Below are 26,312 nucleotides of genomic sequence, written 5' to 3'. Positions count from 1 at the left end.
GAAGTTTTGCAATGCCTTTATTTTTTATTGCTTTAGCACTAAAGGTGCACACACTGTTAGTGAGAGACAATTTCTTTATTACCCTGATACAGTACCTCTTACACTGAAAGACTAACAAAACTTTTAGTCATCACCATTAATACTATTTCCTATCACACTTACATATATTTTTACTTTAAAACCTAAAAAAACCCAAATTTATTGGTGCCCATTTTTGGAACTAAATCAGCCTATAATACAAGAACATTCACATCCTTGATATTTCTCAAAGGCTAACCTATAGAACAAATTGGTTTGTATAATTTTGTATTGTCGCAATAGGACACAAAATAAAGATGCTTGACTCCAGTCAGAAGGCAGTAGAAATCAGAAGGCTTTACTTACAATTCATTCAGCCCTTTTATAACATGCTGCGCTAAGAAGGCACGTTATTGGTCCATAGGGCTGACACCTCTCCCATTGGCTAAGTAACAGAAATAGCAAACAACACCTGTTGTTATGGGAAAGAATATAGTTTACACAAGGCAGTTTTGGGGAAAAGAAAACTGTTGAAAAGTTTCCCTTGGGAAGAGCTAGCAATTCTGAGGTTCAGAAAATATCGAGGCCACAGTATATCTCACCACTTGTCCCTTTCCAAAATGTCTTTTATTTCAATGCCCTGTGTAGTTTCTTACTTTGTGGAGGTTTTGCAGTACAGAGTACATTTGAAACTTCCATTAAGTTGCAATTCTTTTGTTTTCCACCTTCCAGAAAAGAAAAGCATAAGTAGTGCTCATGCACTGACAATAATTCTTGCAAAAAATAAAAGTAGCACTAGGTAAAGATTAATTATTTCATTCTCTCTCCCTGTGGGTGCTGCACATATGTATGACTGTCATATTCTAGCGCAGAAGAGAAAAATTAATCAGTGTTTAAATTGCAGATATTCCCTGTATAATAACCTGATTAATTCAATCTAAAAAGCAAGGATTTTTCAAATCTGTCCAATCAATTTGATGATTTAAACAAATCTCATAAATCCATCATCTTGTTTTGTGTTCTACCTTGCATTGAAAATAATGATGGTTTTGTTGCATATTTCTATAATTGGAATATAATTACATCATAAATTCATTAGCTTATTAGAAAAATTAGGCTAGGCAAAATGGGGATTTGCCTGTTCCTCTAAATTTATGTCCACTGATGACATTATTTCCATCCTCAGTAAGCACTGAGGATTGCAGTAGGTAAGAAGTGCTTTTAAAGATTCCTTTATAGGAAATACTGAAAAATGATATTTAGTCCTTCCAGTTAAAATGTCATAACCATACAATGGTAATACATTGTTTTCTATTGAACTTCGCAAATTTGTACAGTGAAATTGTTTTTTCATGGTATTTTCAGGAAAAGGCCAAGCAATTATTGTAATTTTGAAGAATCTGTGATCACAGAATGGTTATTTTCTTCTTAAATGAAATGTTACTTTACAGAAAGGCATATCTTAGAAACCGTTTTACTGACTGTGTCATTGTCTGACTTAGTCTCACTTGACTAACTAGCATGTTTAAGGATAAAAATAATTCGATGCAGGCATCAAGATCTCATTTTCTTTGGACTGGCATTCAATTTGTTTGCAGACATAGGAAGGAACCAATGATTTAAATCTTTTCAGGCCATCATTTTTATTTTGTAATTTTTATTTAACTGCTCCATTTTGTATAGCAAAAACAAAGGCAGAGTTTGTTACCACAAAAGACGACATGTAACATGAATTACTTTGCATCTCAACCAGTGAATCTAAGTACCTCTCCTATAGTCTTCCTAAAGCTGCCAGGTACTGCACAGTGGAGCAAACCCCCCCGCTGCACCAAAAGCAGTTATGAAGCTCATAAGAAGGAAGGGGAAGACCTAAATGTTGGAAAAGGGTAATTGACAGCAGAAGTAAAACTGGAGGAAAGATGATGGCAATACACCAGGATGAGTCTTACAGTAATAAGGGGGAACTAACGGGGAAAGGTTCCAACAAGAACAAGACCCAAATGTCTACCAGAGCTCATTGAATATCAAGAGTCTGTATCATAATCAGAAGTTCTTAGACTCCACCTTAACTGAGACCAAAAGCTGCAGTCCTAAGAATCTGGACACGTGGAAGCATACCAAGAAAATGGGAGACTCTGGACATGCAGAACCCACTTTGGTAGCTTTGCTTCTGGCCCATGTGTACTTTGACTTTTAAATCTAACATACACAGGATTAGAGAGAGGTACCCAGGGTTCAAGACAGGGGAAGACATAATTTTAGGTATTTCTTCTGTAGTGGTCTCTACCTCATGCATGATACCAAAGAATAGTGAGGCCGGGCAAAAAAAAATTTCCTTTGTAGTGACACTACTTGGAAATGACCTGAATCCATCTTAGCTGGTGAGCTGCTACCTGCAAGTTATCGATTTATTTTAATTGTTCTGTGTCTGTCAGCCAAATGTCACTTGGGATGTTAATTCAAAATGTTCTCCATAGGACTGAACTTGGAGCCTTAAAAAAAAATCCTTCACCCTGCTCTGCTTACTGCTCCCTGCCTGCCTTCAGACATAGTCTGTGACCCATCCTTAAACCCAGGAGATCTACAATGGGGAAATGAACAGTGGATTTTTTCCCCTGAGCACATAACTTTCTTAACTTATTGTTTCAATGCTCTATAGTAATTTAAAAGGTATCTCAGGATTTGAGCAATTTAACTGAGTCCTTCAGTGTTTCTTTCTGATGCTAATATGTTTATTTGAGAATTTGCCCCCAAAGTATTTCTACGTATAGATAACTAAGAACATGTTTGCCTGGTGTTGTCAGCTTCGGTAAGTAGCTCATTACAGCATGAATCTATATCAAATCCAGACATTTGGTTTAACATCTGACATGAACTGCACATCATTAAAATGCTATTTTGTAAGAGAAAATATAACTAGGATGTGTTTATGTATGGCACTGATTGTTGTTGAGAGAAAAAGGGAAAGAGAATGAATTCATAGATATTTACCTCACTTAGAACTATTATATTATCAAGATTCTTAACCAGGTGAAGTGTACTGTAGGAGAAATAAGACTTTTTATTAAAGCAGTGTTGGCAAAACAACTGCTAGTAAAAGGCAGCAGATCAGTGTGCCATGGCAGTGAACGTCGTCCTGTGGAGAGTGTGGAGGGTGCTGTCCTGAACACCGTGAGCTGGGAAGGCACCATCTGGTAGAGACAGTGCACGGGGCTTGCAAGAGCGATTGCAAGTAACGTGGAAAAACGCCTGTGATCTTCGTGAATTAGCCTGTGATGGGAGGGTCACACTGCATGCAAAACAAGCAACAAAAGGAGTATAAAAACATATCCTGAGAGACTGAACTGATTCAGGATCTGGACACAACAGTCAGATATTGGAGCTGGGAGGGTGGGTGGATTCCCAGAGCAAGCAGGTAGCTGCTGGGAGAGCGGCCCAAGAGGCCTTTCCTCATGCTCTGCCGCCCATGAAAATCTAATAAAGCTGTGGATAGAAGCAACAACCTCAGTCACAACTGTTATTTTCTTCGCGAGGTGCATCCTAGTTGCCCCAGGTTTTAAGATTCAAGGTGTACCTCAGGCGGGTATTTGGACTGCCCGAGCTGGCTTCCGATTCCCAGTGAACTCCTGAAGTTACATGCAGACTGTGCAGTGAGCTGGCATCTACACCTGATGCCTGGCACTGCTCTTCCCCCGCACGGGGACAAAGCCCGTGGGCTCAGCGCTGTGGCTCCCGCTGCTGCGGGAGGGCAAACCCTTCGCTCTGGGATGGCGGCGGGAGCGCCGGCCTGTCCCGTGCCACCGGGAGCTAGCACGTGCGCGGGGACGGAGCTGCCGCCGTCCCTTTGTTGTGGCCCCGCAGGGACCGGCCCGGGGCTCCGCACGCTCCCCTTGCCCACCCGCAGGGCCTCGCGAAAAGGGCAGTTCCTCAGCTACTCCTCTTTTCCTCCGCTCCGGAGGGCCGCCCTCCAGCGGCACCGGTGGCACCGGTGCCCCCGGGGCTCCGCACCGCAGTGCTGCTAGCGGGTCCCCCCCCGCCCCGCCTCTGGCAGCGCCTCAGCCGCTCGCCCGAGCGCTCTCGCAGCGCCCGGACACAGGGAAGCCCCAAGGCCGCCACCCGAGTCCTTTGGGGATCCGCGGCGAGGGGAGGGAGCGGCCGCCCTCCCGTCGGGACGCCCCCGGCCCGCCCCCGCCCCGCCGAGAGGGGGCGCCGCCGCCCCGCCCCGCGGTCGCGCGGGTCGCGCCCCGCTCCCGCCGCCTGTTGTTGTCGGGGCTGCCGGCGGCCGCCGCGGGGCGGGGCCAGGACACGGCGACCAATCAGGCGGCGCTGCCGCCGCCGCCGCCGCGTCGGTGGCATTCGCGGCCGGAGCGGGCCGGGAGGGCGCACGCAGTGCGAGCGTCGCGCCGGTTCCTGGGCGGGCGGAGCGGGCACGCATTGCGAGGCGGATCCCGGCTCCGGGGAGTTGCGTCGGGACATGGCGGCGGCCGCTTGGCGGCCGCAGCGGCGTCCCTGGGCCCTGCTGTGCTTGGCTGCGGCCGCGCTGCTTTGCCCCGCGGCGGGCGGTGAGTGCGCGCGGGTCGGCGGAGCGCGGGAGTGGAGGGAGTTAGGGGGCGCGGCGGTGGCCGCCGGGGCGGGAGTGTGGGGGTGGGTGAGGAGAGCGGCGGGGGGCGGCGGGTCCCCGCCGGTTCCTTTCAACAACATGGCGGAGGGGCCGGCTGGGGCGGAGTCACCTCCCCTCCACCCCCGGTGTCCGAGCCCGGCAGGGACCGCTCTGCCCTTTGTTGGCCGAGTGCGGCGGCGGCTCCGCGGCAGAGGCGGCGGCTCCGGCTCTTCTCGGGCCCCGTCGCTACTTCCTCGCCCCCGCCGAGCAGCGCTTCGGCCGGTGTCTGCCCGGGGTAACTTTGTCTCCCAGTGTCTGCCCGGGTGGGTGCGTGTCGCCTTGGCCCGCGAAGGCAACTTACTTAGCGCTGGCGGAGCTCCGCCGTCCATCCGTCCGCCGCTCCCGGGTGTCCCTGAGAGCCCCCGGCTCCCGGGCGGGGTGCAGCGGCAGGAGCGGCAGCCCCCGGGCCGTGGCAGGGCGCTCGCAGCGGTGTCCGGGAGGAGCGGCCGGGGCAGAGACGTGTTGAATTGAATGTCCCATGTCGCGGAGGTGACAAGGGGCTGCCCCCGCTCTGCTGCACGCCGCAGCACCGTGTGCTGCAGTCTCGGTGGTGGGGGAACAGGTGAACTTTCGGCTCGGCTCGGGCCGAACTGTGGGGAAATTTAACCTTTGGGTGAATACTGTATAGCAGAATGGTTTTGTTCCTCCAGCCTCCAGTACCTGTGCTTTTTTGCGAGAGAGATTTGATATCAGAGCTGTGCTGTTGCAGAGCTAATGCATGAAACAGGAGTGCTTAACAGCAGTCATAAATGCAAGAGTTGGTAGTTTTCTTTTTTCCTTTTTGTTTTTTTTAAACATGCATATTATTCTGCAGTTAGCAGTTTGGGACGTATGGCCTAATGGTACATACAGTTGTTACTCTACTCGAACTGATGAGGGCTTCATTTTCATCTAGACTAAGTTAAATTATGAAATCTGCATTTTATAATTAGTTCACTTCTAAATTTCTCCTGTAGTTGGATTGTATATTGCTTTGGGTTTTAAAGAGGAAGTGGAGAAGCACCATGTTACAGCTTTGAGACATTCGTCAATCTGGATCTGTATCACGCTGTTCATAATTCAGTCTAAAATGGTACTTATGCTGAAAAGAAAAAAGTTACTTAATGCATAACTTGCTATACTAAAATGTATTGTTAATCACCCATATTTTTACTGAAGGCGATGGAAGATCTCTGATGTGGAAACAGTGAAACAAGCTTAAGTTACCCATGGGTTGTTCTTGTGTTCTTGAGAAGGTGCGGCAGGTCTTAATAATTTAAAGCTTTCTTACGTAATGCTTTCAATTTAGATGTTGAACGAAATTTTAGCTCATTTTGAGCTTTGAACTTTTTCCCTTTTAATGCCCCCCATCAATCAACAGCTTTCCCTTAATCTGAAGCATGAAATTAAGGTCTAAAAGCTTTGTGTAAAAACAAGGCAACAGATTTTCATACAGAACCTTATGGGTGGAAGTGGTGGTCTGCTAACTTTTGTTTAAAAAAAGATAAATTCCCTCTGTTCAATGGAATCGGGAGGAATCCAGGCCTCCTGATCCATAACTCATCCAGAGGCCCTGGTATGGGTAAGGCAGTTAATTTGCCTGAATATTGTGGTCTAAATTGATGAAGTAGTTCAAGGTGTAGTTGGAGTTCTTATTGTGGATTTGCAGAAGCTGGGCATTTTCTGATTGTGTCTGCCGGGGCTGTTCTGCAGTGTGCTGATGTTACTGTGTGGATGTGTCGTCTTGCAAAATGGTTTATACAGCGGTCAAGCATGTAATGAATCCCAGCAGCTAGCTGAACAGTAGAACAGCCTTAATTTTTAGGACAGAGTCTGAAAATAAGCTTTCTGGTTTTCACTGTGTAGGCGATAGTCTTTAGTCTTCCAAACTTCTGGGGAATTACCACTTGGAAACTCTTGTATTAAGACAATTGCTTCTAATTGCAAATAAAGATAGCAATCTGATTAGTATGGTGGAATGAATTTATAAGTACAAGTAAAGATCTTTCTGTTTTCATGATGCTTGTAAAATTATTATCTGGGCTTTTAATTTTGGCTTTCTTCAGTTAGTTTTTGTTTGCTTTTTTTTTTTGTTTTGTTTTTAAAGTATATTATTCTACCAAAGATAGGGAAACAAATTATTACTGTATCGTACTGTAAGAGGCATGAACTGATCTCTGGGTAGTGTTTTGGATAGAGAGCAAGAAAACTAAAAGTGCCATTCAGCACTTACATTGCAGAGAATATAGTATCACTTCTTTGAAGTTGGGATTTTACATGAGGTTTTATTATTTCTTGGAAGTTGTGGGTACAGCCTTAATAAAGTAGTTTGTCTGTTTGCTTGAGTGCATCACTTTATTTGACAAGACCTGCTGTTTGCTCTGGAAGTTTTGCTTAACAACGATGGATGAAATGTATGTGAAAGTTTTCCTGAAAACTTGATACCCAGTGCTGTTGCTTTACAACAGTGAAACTTAATTAGTGCCTTTGTGAGAAGAATGTGTTAGTGGAGGTCATGAACTATTGTGGTTTTAAAAACTACCTATGTCCCAGGTATTTTAAGAGCTAAATCTCTTTGTGTCTTGAGCTAAAGAAGTTCAGAGATGAGTCAAGTGTATTGTTCGAGGGGATTATCTGAATTACAGACTCAGAAGATGACATTTGCACTGTTATGTATTATGGTTTTTTTTTCCTTTGGCAAGCTTTATTGGACAGGAAAAAAACTACCAGTGAGCATTACAGCCTTCTTGCTCATATCCTTTAAAATCTGTTAATGTCTCTTGCACATCATAGCCTTGCTCCTTTATCCCTTGAATCTCTGTATCTTGTGGAACCAAGAATTGTGATTGCTCTTGTGATAAAGTTCCACTTTCTGGTGAAATTTTTGTTTCAAAAATTGTATTTTCCATGGAGGAAGATATATAATATAATTCATATAATATTATAATATAATATTATATATTATAATATGATATATATTATAATATAATATAGATATTATAATAATATCACAAGAGTTGATATAATAACTTAAGTTTTTATATCACAAGAGAAGTTACTTTTTCAGCAAAATGTTGCTTTTGGGAGGCTGAGACTGCATGTCTTTTTTAAATTTGTAAAGCAAAGTTATATTATTTAATAAGTATTAAAAGTGTGAAGTTGTTGACTGTTTGTAATAAGATGTGAGTTTGAGGTTTTTTAGAGCACCTCACAAGTTTTAACTTCTGTACCGCTCCTTGTTAGCATCTTTTGGAAGACGATGTCTCAAAATCTCCAACTAAAACTTCTTGGCCAAAGGTGGAGTTCTGTGCTAAACTGTCTGGTTGAAGTAGTGATGCAGGATGTAAACAAGTGTTACATAGTGATTCATAGGGTTTTATGTAACTAAAAAACCAGTCTTTCTGCCATTTGCTTTCCTCTGAAATACAGCAGAAACAAAAAAGACTGTTTCAGTAGGTAACAGTGTGGTTTTGATACAGGCTTGTAAAAGTTAAGTGGCTGGAGTGTACTTAATTCTCTGTTTGCATTTTGTACATAGTATTAATATCTGAGCTCCTGGGAGCCAGCTAATTCTAAGTCTTGTCAAGCTGCATCATTTCAGGCTTTCATTTATGCTACCAGCTTGCTTTACCCTCACTGGGGGCTTTCCAGGCTGCAACATCCATGCAAGAGAGACTTGGTAAAGGAAAGGCAAAACTGTGAAATTCAGTGTCTGAGCAGTTACACAAGTAATGGTATTCAACATGAAAAGCTAATCTTGTGGTATGAGATGTGAGAAATATGCTGTTGATAACTTGTATGATATAATAATGTCATAGGGCACACACTGTTTCTTTTGGGGTGGTCATCTCAAAAAGCAGGAATGACTGTGTAGTATGGTACTGGTGCAGTGACAAAATGCCATGCACAAAGAACTACTTTGCTATGTTGACCCAATTTCTGCTCTTGGCTATGTCCCTGCTTGTCTGTATGAGTTTCAGTGCATTTGTTTAGATGTTTGTACTGTCATTTCCCCAGCCTTGTATCACTTAAACAGACATGAACTTTGACTAGTTGATAGTGGAGCTTCATGCTAGTAGTTCCATCCAAAACCTGTTGGAATAATTAAAAAAAAAAAAAAAAATTAGTTCTCTGCTATTGGCAGACTTGATTGAAAACTTTTTTTTCCTCTTCTTCAGTAGTTTTGAAAGTACTTTTTGTGCTAGTGGAATTAAACAGTGTTTACCACAAATGTATTGAAATGCATTTTACCTGTAAGATTACTGGCCCTGGAAGATCAGCTTGCATCAGAATTGTCAATTTCTTAGCCCTTTCTGTTATCAATCCATGCTAGAAATGTATGTGTTCATTAAAGTGAACTTGGAGGTCTGACTGGTTTCTGTCTGAGTTTTTAATATTACTGTAACACTTCTTTGAGAAGAACAGAGACTGCTTGAACAAACAGCAAAAAAATCCATCTCCAAGAGGACAACAGTATGGGGGATTTTTTTTTTTCCTTTTATGTCAGTTATAAGTGAGAACACGTCCTTATAGGAATGAAATGATTTAACTGTAGCTGGTCACTGACATCTCCTCATGCTGATGTTAACTCTCACCTGTGATGTGTTCGCGTAGTTTATGTTTGTTATGCGCAGATAACTGGAGAATGAGACATGGGCAAGGATATTCCAATTCCATATTCTCACCTCCTGGTATGGATTGTTGCTGAAGGTGGTGAATTAGTTTACCCATTAGTAAAACATGGAAATTCTACTGTTACCTGCTTGAGTTGGAAGGCATGAAGAACTGTTAAGTGGTCAGAGTAGGAAGGGGGCTGAAGCATTTTTAGCGAGGTTTGGGGGTTTTTTAAGAGTGTGTCCACTAGAGAGCAGCAAAAACCTGTATTCCTAGAGGCTTTGCTATGCAGCTGATTAGACATTGTTTTCCCTTCTTATGGGAGGGGGAGAGTAGCTTCAGAAGGAAGTAGTGATTTATTTGTGCCGAGGAAATCATTCCGTCGTATGTGACAGTGAATTGTGTTTGGCAGGACAGGAAAAGATAGTTGCATCAAACCAGAACTAAGTGTAAATTGTATCAAATTGCACTAAGTGGGAATTCTGTAGCAAAAGAGAGGTGGGAACAAAGTGAATGAGGAAGATAGGGCACAAATTGTTTATTTAGTCATGGTTGAAACAGTGTCACAGTGAAACAACTTCACAAGACCAGGAAGGTGAATAAGTGTAATAACGGCAACCCAAATGTAATTTTTCACTTCAAGTAACTTGGCCTCTGCACAGTGACTCAATGTAAATATATCTCACTGAATAACTGTCTGTTGCTGTAGGCATTCAGATGCATGTGCAGTTGTGATGAGCCACAATTACTGTTTAAATAGAGAAAAGTAATGGATGAAGCAAGTGAGATAAAGGTGCCCTCACCTTAAAAATTGAAAGAAATAGTGTGTGTAAATATTTTAGGAAATTTTTAATGGTTTGGATAGATTAAAAAATAATTTTTTCAGGCATAAATTAGGGACAAAGGGACAGCAACATGAAAATGTTAAATTTTCTTGTAGTTAAACTCCGAATAAAAACTTTCCTTATGTCCCTGATGAGGCAGGGAAAGATGTGCCAAAAGTGATGCTGTTAAGATTTATCTTCCTGAATGCCAGTTCTCATTTCTACTTTCTAATTAATTTTTTTCAATAATCTTCATAATAAAAAATAATTTTGCAATCCCATATGTAGGGTTTTCTTCCTCCCATTTTCTGACTGGTCTGTGTGCTGGTGATTCTCTCTGAAACAGGGTTATCTTTCCATAGTGGGTCCTAAGAATTTGATCAAATCTCTTCAGTAACAGTAGAAGATGATTGGCAATTATTTGGTTTGACTCAAAATCTTGGGGGAAGGGAATGTTTTAAGAGAATGTTTCTCAGGATTCGAACTTTGAGATGACATACATATATATTCGAGATCAGATTGCCTCTTAAGGCCATGATATCCAGTGACAGAGGGGTGTAAAATCCAAAGCAATCCATGTGGTTATAGTAAACTTTTGAATTCAAGTGAAACGCCAGATTTCCGATTTAAGAGAGCCTTTTGATTGTTGATCCTCATCCTTTTGGTTTGAGTTTTTGTATGTAGCCTTGAAAGATGCTATTTTTATGGCTCAGGACAATTTTTGTGTTCTGATCCTAAATGTTTAAGATTTTAAATTTGTCTGAGTTTCTGTATTTTAATGTTTCTGTGTGCATGTACACAAGTTCCAGGCCAGTTTTTACTCTTCACCGTTGAATAAGTGGACTCAAGATGTATTGATACTTTTATTGTTGCTCCTGCACCATTTTCTGCATGGCTTTGGTGCTGTAAAAGCAGGAAGGAGAGCAGAAAGAAATTAGAAGTAGTGGTCTTCCTTCTCCAGGAACTTCTGCAGTGTAAAGAATGAAACCTGATCATCTTAGGGACAATCAGCCTGTAATTCCTGCTTCCCTCCCCATGCCCTCTCCTTTAATACTGCAATTGGTAGCTTTATTAAATCACCACCTTGAGTAATGTAAGACAGTGTTTTCCTGTGGCTTCATAAATAACAAGGCTAAACCACATTCTGATTTTGTGAAAGGATCATGCAGGGTTTGGTTTTTAATGCAGTATTTGCCCTTTGGCAAACTATCAAATAATGCATAATGTATTAATCTTGGATAACCAACAGCATCTGTTTTGTCACTTATTCAAGCTATACCTGTGGTTATTGTTGAAAAAAATGGCATTATTTGTATTTGGGTTGAAAATAACAGACTTGCATGCCGTGTTGTTTAAAAGTCTAGATCTTTTGTAGGAGGAACTGTAGTGGTGCTTCTTTATCTGGAGGAACAGCTAGATTTTTAGCCTTTGTCTTTTAATTAATTGTTGTGTAAGGAGAGATGACTTCAGATCTAAATTTGACTTTCTTCTCATCTCCCAATTTTTTTGTCCCACTAAAAAGCCTTGTGGTGTTGTTTTTTTTAGTGTTGCGGTTCTGCAACCAAAAAGGCCTCCTAGCATTTTGAATTTGTATTTCTTTAGTCATTCAAGTTGTTTCTCAACTCAGAACATATACCAATACTAACATTAATTTTTTTTCTCAATACAGAATTAGAGTGTTACTGCCAGCTATGTACAAAAGACAACTTTACGTGTGTGACAGATGGAGTATGTTTTGCCTCAGTAACACGAACTGCAGACAAAATAATGCGCAATAGTATGTGTATAGCAGAAATTGATCTGATTCCCCGAGACAGGCCATTTGTTTGTTCCCCCTCCACCAGAGATGGAGTCCATACTGTGTTTCATTGCTGTAACACACCTCTCTGCAATAAAGTAGAACTTCCAATTCCAACACCAGGTAAGGGGGTTGAGATTTTTGCTCTTTTGTTTGTTTGATTTTTTTTTTTCATTTTTTCAAACAAAATTCTGTAGGAGTGGAAGCTGTAGGTAAATTTGAAGGCCTAAAGTACTCCTTAGATTCTCTAAAGACAGTTTCATGATATTTGAACAAGAGTTGTAATCTTCTGGATGGGGATGTTAGGGACAGTTTTGAAGACTTAAATGAAAAGTGTAAATAAGCACATTGCTTTTGTCTTTTGTAGTACTTACTTTGATCCTCAAAAAAGTTACTGTGCAAAAGTTTTAATAAATGCATTAAAATTATTTGAATATCACTGTGGTATACTGCAGGTTTAGTAGAATAAAAGGAAATTATTGATTTTACCATTTTCTTTTATTTTAACTCTCAGGTCCTACTCCAGGAAAACCGGCTTCTAACCTAGGACCTGTGGAGCTGGCCGCTGTCATTGCTGGACCTGTCTGCTTTGTCTGCATTTCACTGATGTTGATTCTATACCTTTGTCATAATCGTACTGTAATTCATCATCGTGTGCCAAGTGAAGAAGACCCTTCATTGGATCGTCCCTTTATATCAGAAGGAACCACTTTAAAGGATTTAATTTATGATATGACAACTTCAGGATCTGGGTCAGGTAATGTGGCACTTCTGGTAGCAATTACTCTGTGCTTAAGAGCCTTGTAAGACATCTATTGTTTTTAATATTGTCAAATCTACTTAAATTTATAATTAACTGGAGAAAATACTAGAAAAGCAACTTCCATGTATGTTCAGTCAACATCAGTGAAGATTCATTGTGTGGAAATAAGTGAAATAAAAGAAACACTGAATTGTTGCTGTCATTCCTCAAAGTAGCCTGATTTATATAAATTATATAATGCAGGGAATATCAGAGTCGTCTATTGTAAATGTTTTGTACTCTGTAAGGCAGTCATTTACCTTTTTGTTCTGTACAGCCTATCTAAACAACCATGTGCTGTGTTTTCTAGGTAATTTTGTGATGGGTATTTTTTAGCTTTAAATTTAAACTTAATTTATAGTTGTAGCTATTGGTGTATGAAAAACATTCTGAGTTAATGTTTTAGCCGGTTCTTTCCTTATGGAAGATATTTTTCAGTTGCAAATAGCCATTTCTGTGTATAGAATGGATGCAGTATGCAGACCATGTTTGTCCCTTTATTTTGTGGGTTTTTTTTTTAATTGTGACTTGAAATGTTGCTCTGGGATGATGAGGCATTAGTCTGTTCACTGCATAATATAGTCTCTGCTATTGTAACTTTGACCATTAATTATAGGATTATGGTGGTCAGTGTCATGGAAATGTAGTTTAATAGGTGGTGTTAGGGGATGATGTGCCAGGTAAATCATTGCATAAATTTTTGGTCTTTGGTCCCTGTTAAGGAGGGAGACATCAAATTGTGTCCTGCAACTTTTTACCAACCTTCTACTGTATAAAATTTAAATAATTTAATACTGAAAATTATTCCTACTACTTGTAAACATATGTGTTGAAACATCCATGCCCTTTAAGAACACTTTCTATAAAGAAATACTGGTGTTTGATTCTCAATTACTGTTATCTTTTATTTTCCCAGAACTGGAAAAAATCAAAACAACAAAACCCAAGCATCTAGGTTGTGTATCTTTTCCAAGGGCAGTAACTAGTAAAACTGTTTGAGTCCATTGCTTTGTCAAATAAAATTAATGTAACTTGCTGAACATGTTTAAAATCTAGATCAAAAATCAGTTTTAGTCATATCCTCCCTAAAGAAGGTGAGCTTGCACTGTGTGTGTAGGTTATGTTTCAGCTGAGAAAACTTGTGTGTCCAATAAGATTTGATCCTGATACGGGTAAGTTGTTCTCTGGTTAGAAGTAGAGTTTTAGTAATTTGTGTTCATATCAATTTTCTCATTTACTAGCAGGAGTAACTAAGTCAGATAATGAAAGTGATTAATGGAACTTCCACTATATTGGGCTAGAGCTTGATAAATGCAAATGCTGGACTTAGGCTTCCAGTTATGTTTATTCTAGGAGGGGTATGCAGTAGTCAGAGATAGAGATTTATGTATCTTGGAATGCAGAAAGATTTAATATATATAATTGTTACACTACTAGAAGTGTAAAACTCTACTTAATGTCTGCAGATTTAGACTTTTCCTAAGGAAAGGAAGACTGAAAAAAAATTATAATTAAAATTCAAACTTAATTGTCAATTGGTCCTTTCATTCATTATCAGGACTATTCCTTCATTTTTCTTCTGGCCTTCTTACCTGTGGTGATTCTGAACCTTTCTTTTTGTTTGAAAACTCTGGAAGTAGTCCTTTAAAATAAGCTCTTGAAAGGCAGAGAATGCAAGTTAGAAGAAACTTATAATCCTTCCTCTGCAGCACATGGCTAGAAACTACTGACTCTCTTCCCTTGCCTATTTGCAAATTACTCTTTAAGTAAAAGGAGCATGCTAGGGAATTGCTAAACTTTCACAGCTGAATTCAGGGCACTCAAGCTGGTCTAGATTCCCAGAGCACCTGACCTACTATGGTATTTGAGCATTGGCTACTGGTGAGTGCATCCAAGGAACAAAACCAACAAATGTGGTTGAATTGGACTTATCCCTAAGGAAGCCTCTTCACTAATTTGATTTTATGCTTGAAAGACTGTAAAACAAGGCTGATTGTTTTCTTAAAAAGGGATCTTTTAACTTCAACTGCAGTGAGTTCCATGTTGTTGAGCTGTTTGTAAGACAAGCATTTGCCTTATTTAGTGTTGTCTACTTCACTTTGATTATGACAGTGAAATAGGAGATGCTTCAGGTACTTACTTTCTGTACTGTTGGCAGTGTGTGTATTTGCAATGACTTGTGTCACTTTGTCTCAAATTTAGTAAATCAATGACTACAAATTTTGTGTGTCCTGAAGTATGCCTGCAGCATTTGACTCTCATTGAAATGTGTGTTTTAATCCAGACTTTGGGCACAGCACATTTAAAATTGAGAAGACTGAACCTTCAAGGAATAAATTGTGGGTAGAGAAAAGGGTCTCCAAAGGGAGAAGAGTCAGAGCTGCTAGTTAAAACAGTGCTCAACCCTGTCAGAAACTGAACTGTCTGAAAGGAATGGTGTTGGGACAAGAGGTTGCCAAAACACAATGGAAGTGTACGGAAGAGGCAAAATAATCCAGACCCAAGAGGCACAGCTAAGGAAGTGTTTAGGTTGGTGACCCAAAAGCCATGTTCTGCTCTTAAATTCATGCTGAGACACCAGAAGAGCTCATAATAAAATGAGACGGATTCTACCAATTTTTTTAATTTAGTATTCTCTGATGAGAAATGTATAAAACAGAGAAGTAATCAGAACTCTAAAAATGAGCTTTCTATTCAGACTAAAAGGGAGTAGGATTCATTTGCTGCAATGATGAATAGTAAGCTGCTATTAATTATTTGGTCTTGACTCACGTTAGTGTTGCCATGTTGTTCCATGATGAGCAAGACCTGAAATAAGGAGATACTACATGAAAGGAATTATTGAAACATCTAAAATAGATCCTTCTGATGAAGCTACAGCTTCTAAGAGAAGAATTTCAAAGTCTCTTGGAGCTGAGAATGATTTTCAGATCATGATGCAGATCTCTAAATATCAACTACATATTGTATAGACAGATGGGGACGCCCATCTGTTACTGTCTTAACTCACAAATGACGAAGTCACTTAGTTACAAGGGAGTAGGAAGAATTGCCTACAACGGGGGATAAGCTTTGGATGGTATTTGTAGGCGACTTCCAGCAAGAACTTAAGCTATTTAGATATCTAAAGGGTCCCAGGAATCAATGCAGAGTTGAGTCAGTTGAAGTGAATGTAAAGCTTCTTAAAAACTATTTTGCAACTCATACAAGCCTGAAGGAAATAAGATTTTTCACAGTTCATGGAATGTTGGGTTTTTTTATTACTCATCAGAAGAAGTCTTCTGGGCAGACTTACGAACAAGAACGAAATTCTAACAGCTGCTTTTGTTGACTACCTGTAGTGCTTTAGAACTTAATTCTTGAATTATCCAATTTACTTACAAACTCCTTATGCATTAGAAAGTCACTAAACTAATTAAAGTACACTTAAGATGTGGAGAAGAAAATGAACTTTCTTTTTAATTAGACTTTCAGAAAGCTTGAGGATACTTTATCATATAAGAGAATGATGATAATGTTTTCAGGAATAAATCAGATGACCATGGCTAAATACAAGGTGTCAAACATTGAGCTGCTGTTGAATTTAATATGGGCTCAAATTTTCTTATTCTCCTGTTTGGCAAACTGGCTGTCATTTTTCTTCATGCACAGTTAAAAGAAGGTGTATCCAAGAGCATAGAGTACAGTTGTGCCCAGTGTGGATGTGGAAAGCTGAGGCTGTAGCTGTCTCCTGTGAGATGTTTTTCAGGCAGTCTGGTTTACAGTGCAGCAGCTGCTCAAGTTCCTGGTGATACCGGGCTGCTTCTTCTGTAGCAAAAAAGAGGAAACTGCACAGTTGCAACAGAAAGTCTGTAATGAATTGCTTTGAATGCAAGATAAAGATTGGAAGCACCAGTAGTAAGAGAAAGACCAATTTCAGACAAACAGAAGCAAGTTGAATCTTGTAAAAAGAATATGAAATATTGTAAAAATAAATGTAGGAGTAAGTGGATAGATCACAGTAGGGTTTTGTCTTGGTTTAGATAGACAGGTATCTGCCAGGGAGGGTTGGAGTCTCTCTTGGAATGTAAGCCCCTCCCCCTTTTTATAAATTATTATAAATTTGCAATTAAAAGGCTGTCAGGCAAAGATTTTGGGAATAGGTATAGCAGTTCTTTACTAGGGATATAAAAATACAGATGTTGTAGTACAGAAGAATAAGCAAACAAATAAACAAACAAGAAATCCTAGAAAAACCCTGACAGAGTCAGAAATACAACCTGACACCCTGTTGGTCAGGGTGTTGGAAGCAGTCCAAAGTAAGCCCTCCTGGAGTGGCAGATGTGGTTCTGTTGGAGTAGAGATGGTCCCGTTGAAGAAAAAGGGTCTAGTAATGGTGAGATGGGTCCGGTCTTCCTCCAGGGATCCGGTGGAAAAACTGGATACCTAGTGGGACTGTGGCTCCTTTTTATCTAGGTTAAGATGGTTTGGCTTCTCTTCCTTGTATGGAGCAGCTTACAATAGTGCACTGTAATGTGTCATGTCATTGATGAGCTCTTAATGGTCCATTAGCAGAAGACATTCCCATGGAAGTAGTGAAACAATGAAGAGAGATAAGTAGCACTCCACCATCTGATAAGCGACACTGACCCATTTGGGCAAAGATAAGCAATTCTGGTCCACCCAGATGGAACAGAATAATATGCTCTTTAAAAAACCCATGACAGGTTTTTATCCAACAGTGACATGTTAATGTGATGAATGTGAAATTGAAATGTTTTCTGTCTAAAAGGTTTGGAGGTTAGTATGTGTTTAGCAGATAGCTGTTATTCTGACATACATTTTAAACAAGGAGAGATGCCTAAAAAAGGTGCAGCAAGTTGAGAGCAGTGCATCTGAAAGTGGGAATATACAGTTTTCTGATTCAACTGTATGGCCTAACATCCATTTCAGGTCCACAAAATCAGCTTGTATTTGACATTTGCTTATACATTTTGCAGTGGTGCATAAATTCTAAGTAAGAAACTTTCTCTGACCAATGATGTAAAATTTTACATTTTCAGGGTTGAATTTGGTCCTGTGGTTGTTGTAATCTGGCCTCTTCTGCATTTCAAAAGTCTGTCCATAAAGAATGAAGGTTAGGCTTCAAGAAGAGCCTCTATATTTGGGCATGCAGCACAATTCACCTGAGGACTATTACGGCAAAAGTTTTAACTTCCTCAGTAGAAATTATTAGAGCACCTGACAATGATTAAATTGCTGGTATGGTGTACATATTTTTTTCCTTCCTGTCTTCATGTAGGTATGTTGTCGGCATGGACCATGCCGAAAATTCCTGTAGGTCTAGAATTTTTAAGAAGCTCCTCTGAATACTGACTGCAATGTTTTAATTTGCTCTTCTCAGACTGAGACACAAGCATAGCAATGCTGCCAAGTAGATCAGATGTCCTTCTTGTGCTGCTGTTAGTAAAGAATGTCCAGAGGTGGACAAGAATTAATTATCTGAGCTATTAGTTGGGGTTTATTTTCTGTAACATAAGGAAATGCAGATGTTCTGTCAGCTATTGGAACAGTGATTATAGAATAATAGATTACTTTGTAAAGTATTTGGTTTAAGTGAAATAATCCTATACCAAAAGAGCTTATCATAAGCAGATAACCTGGCTGATGCTTTCATCCTGCAGTGTAGTATCAGTGTGGAATCCAGTGACAAGCCCTGCAGTTACAATAGGAAAGACGTAAAACAAACAAAAACCCAGCCTAGTTATGGGATGCCAGTGCTGCTTGTTGTATAAAATTACTGAAGTGTACTGAAGAGGTGCTCTGTGTGGCAAGCATGTAAATGTTCCAAAGCTATAAAACCTTGATGAATGTAAACATTGTTCTCAATTATAATTACAGTGAAGTGCACAAGAATGCCCTGTTAAGCAAGAAGCTTGCATTACAAGGATGTTTTCCTATTTTGCAGTGACTCAGGATTACTAAGAGGCTATTGGCACACTTCAGCATGAGTGTGGATTTTCAGCAGTCGGTGTTGTTGATAAGTGTGGTTTAACTAACTTAGAAATGGACTATCTAGTGATAAGCCAAGTAAATAAATCAGTAGCGAAAGTGCTCTTAAACTGCTTTGACAAGAGAGTTATGGGCAGATCCTTTTTCCAAAAATAGAGAAAAAACTCATATTCATCACTAACAAGCAACCAAAAAAAAGTCCTAAACCTGGTCCTGACTGCCTCATCATTGCTTCTTTTTTCATTTCGATAAAACTTAATGGATCAGCAAGTGACAACATTACTAACTGAAAGGAAGTTTGTGTTGTGCTTTTAACAACCGTAGAAGTAGTTTATAGCATAATCTCCTTGAGTGCTCGTTAAGCTGGCTTTTTAAGGGTGAAGGCAGTATCTTACCTATGTGCTTGCTAGCAGTTCTCAACAAGCAGTTAAAATCTTAGAGAGTATGTGCATTCTAAGAGAAATACCGTAACAGAAATAGGATCTCATATTCAGTATGTGGGATAAGTGCTAATTCTGTAAAGTGATATTTAAGGTTAATGTAAAATCTTCTTTTTAGGTTTACCTTTACTTGTGCAAAGAACAATTGCAAGAACTATAGTACTTCAAGAAAGCATTGGTAAGGGTCGCTTTGGAGAAGTCTGGCGGGGGAAGTGGAGAGGAGAAGAAGTTGCTGTGAAGATATTCTCTTCAAGAGAGGAACGGTCATGGTTTCGAGAAGCAGAAATTTATCAGACAGTTATGCTACGCCATGAAAACATTCTTGGATTTATAGCTGCAGATAACAAAGGTTGGTGGCACTATGAATTCATTTTGCTAATTCTGCACCTGGTTGGAATAGACAGTACGTGAAGGGAAAAAAAGTTGAGGATCCATTTAAGAGTAGCAAAAAAGTTTTGTTACTGGAGCAGTTCAGGATTTGGTATGCTTTTCATAGGTTTAATGCAGGAAAAGGTACATTGTCTTTTTTTTTTTTTTTTCTGAAGAATTTGCTTTGTTTAAATTTGCTTAAAATGCTTTGGTGTCAAAAAGGACATGCCTTGTCCTGTGAGCCCACACAGCTGCTGAATGCTAGTACCTGTCATTACCTCATAGCCTAATAATAAAGATGTGTGGGGCTGAAAGAGATCATGTGTAATCCTGTTGTCCTGATATAAATGAGGAGGTTACACATTTATTAAGGCTGAATTATGAGACATTATTCTTTTAGAAAAGTTAGAAAGTATATTGGAAAATGGAATTAATGATTTGTTTCTAGTAGTAAAGGTATGCCTGTTTCCTGACACTCTCCTGATAAGCCTTTAATCATCCAGTAAGAGGAACCTTTTTTTCAATTTTGATTTGTTGTGATTTTGGTCAGGCTAAAGTTTCTTGGATTTCCCTGCAACTCCAGTAAAGAATCTGACAAAACCAAGTTTTGAATTTCTTTCATTAAGGGGAGCTAAGATATCAAGATGCTGTTTCTTTCAGTTATTTTCATCTGAAGTTGCATGTTTCACCACAACTGGCATTTGACATCTTTGTGAAGAAAGCATTAACAGAAAATTCTGTCATGTTAGGGAGGAGTCAATAATTCACACACATGCTGAATTTTTAAAAGGCTCTCAATTTTGTGTGAAATTCTTAAATGGTTTAAGTGAGCATCAAGTATATGTGTAAAGTTCTTTTTAATTACCATTAGGTGAATTTCAAATTTCTATATAAATCTGTAGAATTTGAACAGAATGCAAGAGATTGTGCAGAACTCTTCTCCAGGAAAGGGTTGTCTAAGTTAACTTGCTCCAAACAGATGTTTTTGCAACTTGTTATCCTCCATGAGCTTGCAGATCAACACCATACCAGACAACTTTTTCCTGCAGCTTACTATGCTTACCATTAGAAACTGTTTCATTTTTATAAGAATTGTATTTGGTATTACCAGCACCTACAGGAGCTTGATTTTGCTCTGGTTGGCCTAGGGGAGTATCTAGGGCCTGGGTTTAAAATTAGATCTGCTGCATTAAAGCCATCTATGAAGAGCCATCTCTGCAGAAACTTTAGCTTCTATTTCTCATTTAAAAGCATAAGGGATATATTGCAACATCTTGGTTGTAACTTTTCACAAAATCCATCTGTGGTTAAGTATACCAGTGTCTCATTTTGTCTGAAACCTCCAGGTAGTTTGTCCCAAAAATACATTTGACTGCTGTGAAGAAGAGGGTATGTGGAAGGTTTCCTAAATGGGTGGGTTTTTAAGATAATTTCTTGCTTGCTGATTTGTGTTGCAGATGCTATAGCATTTGACTTGGTCATCTTTGATTTCCTTGTAGTATAATATAACGTGATATGAAATTGTTTCTGGTTTTTCTGTTAATATGCTTTACATACAAAGAAGAAATCTTTAACTGATAGGTCCATGGCATTGGTTTAGCTCTTCAGGGTAAGGCTCTTCTACTTTATTGAGAGCTAGTTGGTGTCTGGTTTTTGAAAAATAGATAAAAAATGTATTTTGAAAATGCCACTATTCTTGACTGTTCTCTAACAGTATTGCTGTCTGAGCAGATGTAGATTTTTAACCCATCAACGCAGAATTAATTTGTATAACCTACATTCTCTGAGTGAGGAAATATGTACACAGTATTCACTCCCTGAGCTAAGAATTCAGTCCTGAATATTGAAGGAGGTTAATATTTCAATTCTTGTTTAGAATACTTCAGGCCGCTTGTATCCCATTAAATGGGACAACATAGGGAGACCATTGTAGGGGTAGTTCTCCTAGTGTAGCAGGTGCACTATCATGGTACTCTGAAAGGAGAAGGTGTATCACAGCATGAATTTAGAGACCAATGGCTTAAGAACACCTATGTGTTCCAATGGCTTAAGGAACTGTCCTTCATTATAGATGCTGGTGCTAACTGATGAATGTTTGTGTGGTGCCAGGTGCAAGAGTATGTATTTGTTCACAGCAGTTATATCTGTGGAGGATTTGCATCCATTTCTCTGTAGGGCTGAATTTTGAATGTATTCAGGAGTTACTACAGCCTAGCTGGAATGCACAAAGGCATTATGAATCTGTGTGTCTCAGGTACTACAAAGATGACTGCAGAGATGCAGGAGTACTAGTTATTTTAAAATTAGCAAAGGACAAGTAAAAGAGCTGTAGAACCAAGGCATGCTTCAGTTCTTGCTGCTGCTGAAGTCATTAATAAGGTCTTTCCTCTTACCGCAACTGCAGTTTTTCACAACTGCTGAGGAACATCTAGCTGGCTATTTTGTGTAAAATTGGTGGAAGGAGTTCCTTTGGGTAAGAGGGTGTGTGTTTAGATTAGAGATTGTGACTGAACTGCTGTCTTCACTCCTTTTTCTACTACACTGTTCAGGACAGTCCATGTGCCTTAATGGCTCGTTCTTCTTCTCTTCTTCTACTTCCCCAGACCTCTGTCATGTTCAGAAGGCTACAGGAGCTGGTCCAATCTGTCTGCTTCCCATCCTGTAATCTACTGGGAAATAGCTGCTGCAGTTCAGGCAGCTTGAGGGCTGAGAAGCAATGAATGTTTTTAACTGCAGTTGTAGTCTGCCTGACAAGCACTTTTGTGTTCTGGGTAGCTCTTTGCATAACGACTATGTGCTAACCTCCAAATACTGCTAGGTCAGGGAAGTTGCTTTCAGGGCCATGTGTTGTCCTGTTTTGAACCATCTAAACACACACTTTTTGTGCATAATTTTTTGTTTTGTTCTTTCTAACCCAGTTACATGAAGGTAAAGTGTATCAGGGATTACTTACCTGTATTATTCTAGTAGCAAAACAGTAGTGTCAGCAGCCGCAGTTTACAGTACTAAAGGTTTCTCTGCATTAGCTGGCTGTAATCATAACTGTCTGTAGGCAAATTAAAATAGGGTGAAGTCGTGCACTGCACACTTCCAGATAAGTTTATGCACTAAAATACCTTGACTTCTCCATTCCTTCCCCTTAACTGAAAGCTGCACTTCCCTATCTGATAGTTTGGTTCAGTCAGAATACCCTTCATGGTAAGTAGATCCCCAAGAGTGATGTTAAGAAATGAGCAGAATTCCTGCCTCTTGAGAAGTAATATTTCAGCCTTTTTTATTCTTTTTGAAGCTCTGGCTTTAGTCTGAGAAGGAGGAATCTGCACAGCTCAAGTGCTTTTCATCATTTAGTCAGATGTCTGTGTCAATGTGATAGAGTCAAGCTGTTATGCTAACAAGACATAAGTCATCCTCCAGTCACTGACAAAAGTGCCATCTCCCTGAATATGTCATTTGTAAGAGATTTCTAGTTGTAGATCCCATCTGAATCTGATACTTTTACTTCTTTTTCTTGGGTTTTTTTCTAATATTGTATTATCTGCATGCCAAAAAAGGCTGAATCTCTGCTTTGAAGCACTTTGCTACATAACACCACAGGAAATATTTTTGTTTTGCTAGTGTTGATGTGAAAAAAAACACTTTTCTTTTAAGTGATTCCAGTCAATCAAGTTTAAATTGAAACTTGATTATATATTTAATATAGCATTTGTATAAATTCTATTCTTCACGAGTCAGCTCTAAGACAGATTTTGCTTGAACATCAGTAATGTTTTTCCCAAACTAATCAGTCTCCTGACAACAAATCTGAAAACCTATTTTCTCAGAATTTCAATATTTTTTAGAGTTAAAAATGAAAATCTTTTACTTCTGAGTGGTCTTGGTGGTATAAAATGCTTTCAGGTCTCTTGAAATAGCTGAAATAACCATAATTAATCTCTTAAATATATTTCCAATGACACATGTATATTTCCAATAGCACATTTTTTGTAATTTATTTTACTATTCTGAAAATGTTTGAGATTCTTGATCATTGTGTGTATATAAACTAAATTAGATTACCTAAACATGAAAAGCTGGGCTAGTGTATGTAATTACTATTGAGTGTAGTTATTTTTTCCTACCTGATAATGCAAATCCTGTGATTGAAAGCTTCATGGCAGATGCTGTTTACCATGCAGCCAAAAATACTTAGGGTCAAGTTAATTATTACTTGGTAATAATCAAGAACTGTCAATAGAATAAGAAGACTTATGTTTATCATAACATGTTCTGCTTGGAGTGCTAAACAAATGTATAGCTTATCAAATATAGCAAGGCAAGGAAAACATAGTAGGTCCCTTCTGATAGCTGGACACTGGACCTATTGCTGCATTTCAGGTTGTCTGTAACTAATATTATTCATGTAGGTTTGAATGTAGCACTGTCCCCTCTTAAAATCTGGTTGAAGGGTCATAAATATGGCATATAATAGGAAAGAATCATGGTTCTTCTCAGGCTGGATGGTAAACCCAGCTTATATTTCTCCTTTGGAAGGAAGTCGGAGCTTGAATATTAAAACTTGCAGGTTATACACAAGATAAAACTTGAACAGAAGTGTCTGTAACCACCAGCATATTCCCCTCTTAGGAAGAAACATAGTGTTAAGAAGGAAGGAACTTTATGCAAAGCCACTATATAGTCTTGAATCAAAGTTGTGATAATTCTTCAGAAACTGAAATTTTTACAGAGCTGTTTAAACACAATAGGTCTGGTAGACTAATTCAAATAAGTTTTATTTCCCTCCTTACAGCTAGGTGTCTAGTACAGATACCTGCTGAGGTATCCCACTCCTAAGAAACAGGAGAAGAAATTAAATACAGGACCAAGCAATGAGTGTGTATGATGTTAATGCCCAGGAGAGGATTATTTCAGGCAATGTAGGGTCATAACTGATGATCCAGTAGAATAAAACAGAGTGAAGAAAATATTCTCATGTGATAAGGTTAGTTTACTTGGAACTTCTGCAGTTCTTTGGAGCTCTCTGACTGTGTGTATTTAAGAGTGTCTTTTCTGTGCCTGTGAAGTCATACCTGTTTCTAATGGTTCTGTAAGACTGGTTTAGTGAAGCAAATACTGTTGGATTGATTCTTCAGAGACCACAATTCTCTTTGGAAAATGTCACATTTAATACTGTGCTGAGCTCTATGAGTTTGTGCTTGGATATTGCCAAGTAGCAAGAGATGCAGCAGTTCTAGCTAGAAAATAATTGAGGATGTTTTTTTAAAAATTTTTATTTCATTATTTCTTTCTAAAAAGCAAAACTTAGGCATCCCTTGTGTGGATGTAAAAGACTTCCTGCATCAATAGTAGCTTTTTACCAGTCTTATACAGGTTGGAGCATATGACTAATTTTTTTTGCCTGTTTAAATAACTTAGTTGAGATTATTCTGTAAAAGTAGCAAGCCGGAGTTCTCTTTCCATTATAGGAATTGTTTGAATATATATAGGTTATAGGGAGCAAAGTTTGAAACACTTTTTATCCTTAACCTGGACAGCATTGTGCTAGATGGATGGTGATGGGATTAATTTCATATCATACATTCAGCACTGTTCCCTGTGCCCTGTCTCTAGGCCTGGCTAATACCCTGAACACCTCACCCTAAATATACACCTCAGAATTATAGTGATATCAGCTTTCTATGGTTTGTGTTTTAGTTTAAATATAAGAATATTCACTAAGCTTTTCAGAAGCTCTCCCATGGTATTACCAGCCCTTGCAGAGGCATTTAAATGTTACAGGAATAGAAGAGTCTGAGTCTCTAATAGTAAGAGTCTAATTTTCAAGGTTACTTGCAGGCCATGATTTGTACTTCATAAGCATTGTATAAAAGTGGAATATATTGTTTATTTGTCATTTGTGTATGTATGTGTGGTATTCATCCCAGTTTTATTTTGCAGACAATGGTACATGGACTCAGCTGTGGTTAGTGTCAGACTATCATGAGCATGGATCACTCTTTGATTACCTGAACAGGTATACAGTAACAGTGGAAGGAATGATAAAATTAGCTTTGTCCACTGCCAGTGGTCTTGCTCATCTGCACATGGAAATTGTTGGCACACAAGGTAATCTTACAATTATTCTGTGTATCATGTGGATAATACTGGTTGGTTTTTTGGTTTTTCTAGTGACACATAAGTAGCTTGTTCTACTCTGTGATGAGTTCCAAATAATTAGACCTTCATTTGAAAGGCTTTTTGCCTTCCTTTCTCTGGTATTGTGATGTAACAATCCTTCCTAAAAAACACCTGTTAAAAGGCACCAAGTAATAGTGAATGTCGCATCTTCTTAACTTTGAGCTGAGACAAAGTTTGAGTAGGATGTGTGTGCAATAAATACTTGCAGGAAGAGGGAAAGGAGTAAGAGTGGTGTAATACAGTAAACATGAAAGGCACTTTCCTGAACAGCCAGACAATCTACAATGAATGATTTCAGGAGGTACCCCGGTGCACATAAAGTGTCAGAACTGGAAGGAATTCTGTAACTTCAAACAAAATTTTGCACTAGGCTTAGAATAAAAGCAGTTTGGTTTGGGGTTTTTTTGCAACTTCTGTTTTTCTCCCTTACAGGAAAACCAGCGATTGCCCACAGAGATTTAAAATCAAAAAACATATTGGTGAAAAAGAATGGAACATGCTGCATTGCAGACTTGGGGTTGGCAGTTAGGCATGATTCAGCTACAGACACAATTGACATCGCCCCAAACCACAGAGTGGGAACAAAAAGGTAAAATCATTTATGTGATGTGTCAGGCAACTTTTATAATAAAATGCTTTGGTT

At 39.3% G+C, this 26,312-nt stretch overlaps 1 protein-coding gene across 2 annotated transcripts in view; it reads left to right on the top strand.

Annotated features, from left to right (window-relative positions):
* The first annotated feature begins 4,380 nt into the window (after positions 1-4,380).
* TGFBR1 (transforming growth factor beta receptor 1) overlaps positions 4,381-26,312 on the top strand; it is a 35,306-nt gene continuing 13,374 nt past the window's right edge. The window contains exons 1-6 of one of the 2 annotated variants that reach the window (XM_066189898.1): positions 4,381-4,580; positions 11,765-12,016; positions 12,408-12,650; positions 19,245-19,475; positions 25,430-25,597; positions 26,102-26,258. In XM_066189898.1, coding sequence (XP_066045995.1) covers positions 4,493-4,580; positions 11,765-12,016; positions 12,408-12,650; positions 19,245-19,475; positions 25,430-25,597; positions 26,102-26,258 — 1,139 coding nt within the window. In that variant the 5' untranslated portion in view covers positions 4,381-4,492. Of the gene's footprint in view, positions 4,581-4,889; positions 4,914-11,764; positions 12,017-12,407; positions 12,651-19,244; positions 19,476-25,429; positions 25,598-26,101; positions 26,259-26,312 lie in introns of those variants that run through there. The other variant, XM_066189908.1, reaches the window with a different exon arrangement.

The sequence above is a fragment of the Chamaea fasciata genome, unplaced genomic scaffold (genome assembly GCF_029207755.1).
Source record: "Chamaea fasciata isolate MVZ Bird 193981 ecotype frontalis unplaced genomic scaffold, bChaFas1.0.hap1 SCAF_1, whole genome shotgun sequence".
Classification (NCBI taxonomy): Eukaryota; Metazoa; Chordata; class Aves; order Passeriformes; family Sylviidae; genus Chamaea; species Chamaea fasciata.
The sequence above is the reverse complement of the archived record's forward strand: the minus strand, read 5'-3'. Positions and strand labels throughout refer to the sequence as shown.